At 29.3% G+C, this 4,157-nt stretch overlaps 1 protein-coding gene across 1 annotated transcript; it reads right to left on the reverse strand.

Annotated features, from left to right (window-relative positions):
* Nucleotides 1–2,909: 2,909 nt before the first annotated feature.
* LOC114193911 (dirigent protein 2-like) lies at nt 2,910–3,740 on the reverse strand. The gene has a single exon (XM_028083901.1). The coding sequence runs from the start codon at nt 3,655–3,657 to the stop codon at nt 3,097–3,099; it is 561 nt and encodes a 186-aa protein (XP_027939702.1). The 5' UTR covers nt 3,658–3,740; the 3' UTR covers nt 2,910–3,096.
* Nucleotides 3,741–4,157: the final 417 nt, after the last annotated feature.

Raw genomic sequence — 4,157 nt, forward strand, 5'->3', positions numbered from 1 at the left:
TATATAATTATAAAACAATAACATTACATAATTATGAATTATGAAATTGTAAAATTATCAAATTATATTTATTTTATTTTATTTTTTGTAATTTTAGAATTCATAATTTTATAGTTATATATTTAATATTTTATAATTTATATTTTTTATTTTGAAATTTTTAATTTTAATTAAAGTTAAAAACAATTTCGTTAAATATAATAAATATTTAAAAAAGATCTCGCCATCACGGTCTCCCTTATAATAAAATATTATATAGCAACATTTAAAAAAATAACGATGCAAAATAACTCTCACATCACAAAATTAACAACAATATTTAATTGTTGGGAATCAGAAGAACTTATTTGAAAAAGTTTTAAAATATTTAAAATATCTAAGATTCAATATACCACCAAAATTTATTAGAAACTCAATTGAAATTTTTTAATTTATCATACACTCAAAAATAATTAACCATATTTTAATTTTTTGAAATTTTTGCATTCTAAATTCTATATGTTATTTTGATGTGTTTCTATACGTATTTGACTAATAAAAGTTTGTTATACCTGTTTGAGTTAAGATTAAAATACTTAATTTATTCTTTTTCTTCTATTCTAATGAATCAAAGTTAACTTTATTTATAAAAGTGATCTAGTTCACTTTCCGGGTTAACTTTCCTCTCATCAAGAATTAACCTCAACAGGTATAAATTGTAATCTTTATTTAATTGAAAATCCCAAAAATTACATTGTTATACTAAACACTAAGGGTAAATAAAAAAAGTAAATAATGTTATTGAAATTCTATGAAATAAATAAATGGAAAAAAAAAAGTCTTCAAAATTAAGAGAGACAAAAATCAACAGAGGGGGTATTGAGTAAATGTCTCTTATTATTGTTCAATAATGACCTAAAATTATTATTGACATGGTTTTAAAAACTTAGAATTGAACCGGTCCGATTAAACTATAAAATAAGACATGCAATCCACGATCATGAATGATGGGCATTTCTTCCTCCACCCTCCTTTTTTAATCCTCATCTCCTAAAATTATATATTCCAATTTTACTCTTATAAATTCATAATAAAATATTAAAAGTTAATTTTGTCATCTTCTTTACAAACCGTTGTCTCCAAACTTTTCTTTCTGGGGGATATGTAACATTTTGAGATTTTAAGCAACTGTATAATCCGAAATATGTTACCAAATCTAGAAATATGTTCAAAACAAATATTTTAAAATATTTTTATAAGTATATATTTTAAATTAAAAATCAGACATACACTTTTGAATTCAGTGAAACATTTCAGAATACAAACATATTTTGTGAAATTCCTAATCCGAAACATTACTCCATATTTAGAAATATATTCCAGATCACTCCATTCAAAGAACATTGTTGTGTTTCGGAATATGTAATCCAAAAATCTGGAACATGTTAACATGACCACGTGACCGGAAACAAAATATATACCTAGTTTTTATGGGCAACTGAAACTTCATAAATGTTCCAACTCTTTTTATTACGATTGAAAAAAATTACTAGATCATGCGGTATTAGACCTTAATATTTTAATTTCTTTTTTACATTTATTTTTGTAATTTAAAGTATTAATATTGTTGAAAAATATATGATCTAGGAACTTGTAATTGTGGTGGTCGACTTATGACTTATGATTTAGCACTGGTAGTCCAGCCGCCAATCAAGAATACCCAGCTGCCTCGAGTGAAATTGGTAGAATCACATTAAGCTATCTATCCATACATAAATATAGTTAAAATATTTTAATATTATTTGACGAATATAAAATACTAAGTATTATTTGAACTATTCGTATTGAAAATAAACAAATAAATTACAACACTTAAATGGTCACATTACTCAATAAATTTAGTTATGTATATATGTTATTTACATTATTTTAGCATTTCATCAACATATAAAGAAGTGAACAGTAATAAATTTTCTTTTTAATTAAAATTTTAAAGAGGGAAAAATTTTAAATTAGACAAATAAATAGTGTGAGTAGACTTTTTTAATTTTGTGTAAAGAGAAACTTTAGAATGGCATATTCGACTGATTGGGGTATTTAAAAAGTGCTTCGCTGGTGCTATCTTCAGATTCAAATTAAATTTATTTAAACGAAACAACATCATATTTTCTATTCTTTATTACAGTTTGACCTCCAAAGTTGCACGATCTTATAAAATTTGTCCTCTAATGCCGAACGTATTTAAACCTTCATGGTTAAAATAGTTGTGTGGTAATTTTTTGAAACGCCACAAGACAATTTATGTCTTTATATAAATTAAGAAGTAATTTCTTAATATAAATATAAATAAAAGAGTTCACAAAATCGTGAAGTTTTTATGATGCGATCGACCGCGTATCTATAAATATTTCATAGATAGGACAAAAATAATATATAATATTTTCAGAAGTTTTGGAAAAGAAAAAAAAACATTCAAATAGTATAGGTTTTATAGTTTCCAATGGTTCTTTGTGCTTTTTCTATTTAATTTTTTTTATTATCAATATTATGAAAGTTATTTTTCTCTCAGTGTTAAGCTAATCTATCATTATTCAACCAAAATATATTTGTAAGTCTCTCTGTTTCGTATAGTTAAGGAACCTTAAAATATAGATGTAGTGATATATAGTAATGATAATAAGTAATTTTTTCATTTTAGAAAAAAAATATCTTACAAATCTAACTGTAATGTTTTGGAAGAATAATATATCTCAAAAGGCAACAGCAGACACTATTTGTAGAAACATGAAGTTTTCAACAAAAGCTTCAATGGTGTTTGGATTGAATGTGAATTTGTTTGAAAAAGACGTATTAAGAAGATCCAAAAATAAGAATTTGTGGACAAGGAAAAAGTTAAAACAAGAAGACGAGGGAAGCAAGAGACGGTGACATTAGAATTTAGGACAAGTGGAAAAAGACCCAGAGAAAGTAAAATCCTTGACGAGGAATAGTTCTCAACGTGTTTTAATACCATTAGCTCCTACCAAGAACTTAGCAGAGAGAGGGAGGAAAAGGGTGGGGTGAATTACAAAGCATAAGGCTAAAAAAAACAAAAGCTTGAATATTATAATATGAGTGTCAATAATGATTGACGAAGACGTCGTATTCGACGATGGCATCGCCTTTGGAGAAATCGACGGAGTGGAACCTGGCCTGAGCGTAGCCACGAGCGAAGCGAAAAGCGCCGGTGCCGCCAACGATGGCCATTTCCCTAACAGGTTCGCTCATTATCATGTTTCTGGCCAACACGCTGATGGTGCTGCCGTTGAAGTCTCCGTCGGTGAAGGCCATGGTCATGACCATCATGAGCCCCATCTCCGCCTGAGATATGGAAGTGTAAATCCCCTGGGCCTTCCCCACGAGTTTGGAGTCGGGTTCGGGTCCCGCCGTCAAGGGGTCGTCCATGGCGACAACGGTGCCGAAGGGAAGGGCGTCCTTGGCCTTTCCGTTGGGCTCGGCGACAATGACCATGCTGGGGTTGGGCCCGGTGACTACGTCGTGGAAGAAGAAGTGAAGGTGGGTGAACTTGTCCTCACGGAAACCCATGAGCGTTGGTGTGAGACTTTGATAGTAAGTGGCGGTGACGAGAGTGATGAGTAAAGAGAGGTTAAGGCAAAAGAAAATGGTGGAGTTGGCCATGCTTCACAAACTGGACACGCTCAATTCAATTTCTCTTACTCTTTCTCTTGGCTTCCACTGGATCGGTGTGAGCTTTCAACTCTCCCCCACAAACTATTTATAAGCTCACACTACCCCACAAAACCCTTTTCTTAATCTCACCAATTCAAACTCAACACCATTTTCACTTCTCCTTTAATTTTATATAAGGTGACTGCTCATTTTTTTTTCTTTTTTTTTTTTTTATATTCATCTTCTTACCGTTTAAATTAGAATTTTATTATAATATATCTTTGCTGGTTATAAAATATTATTAATGAACAGTGGTGTCAAAATATATCTTTTCTTTTATATAAAACAAAATTTTAAACTGCGTGAATTTTAGTTCAAATTATGTATTGTATGTCAAATTTTATATGGTTCAAAACAATAAAATAAAGGTTAAATATATGTTTTAGATTGATAAATTTTTAGATTTTTTTTTCTATTTTTTAAACTTCTTCATTGTCTGATATTTTGTT

The sequence above is a fragment of the Vigna unguiculata genome, chromosome 1, assembly GCF_004118075.2.
Source record: "Vigna unguiculata cultivar IT97K-499-35 chromosome 1, ASM411807v1, whole genome shotgun sequence".
Classification (NCBI taxonomy): domain Eukaryota; kingdom Viridiplantae; phylum Streptophyta; class Magnoliopsida; order Fabales; family Fabaceae; genus Vigna; species Vigna unguiculata.

Excerpts from the sequence above, each read along its gene's own strand:
- LOC114193911 (XM_028083901.1), bottom strand. The coding sequence starts at position 3,657 with ATGGCCAACTCCACCATTTTCTTTTGCCTTAACCTCTCTTTACTCATC.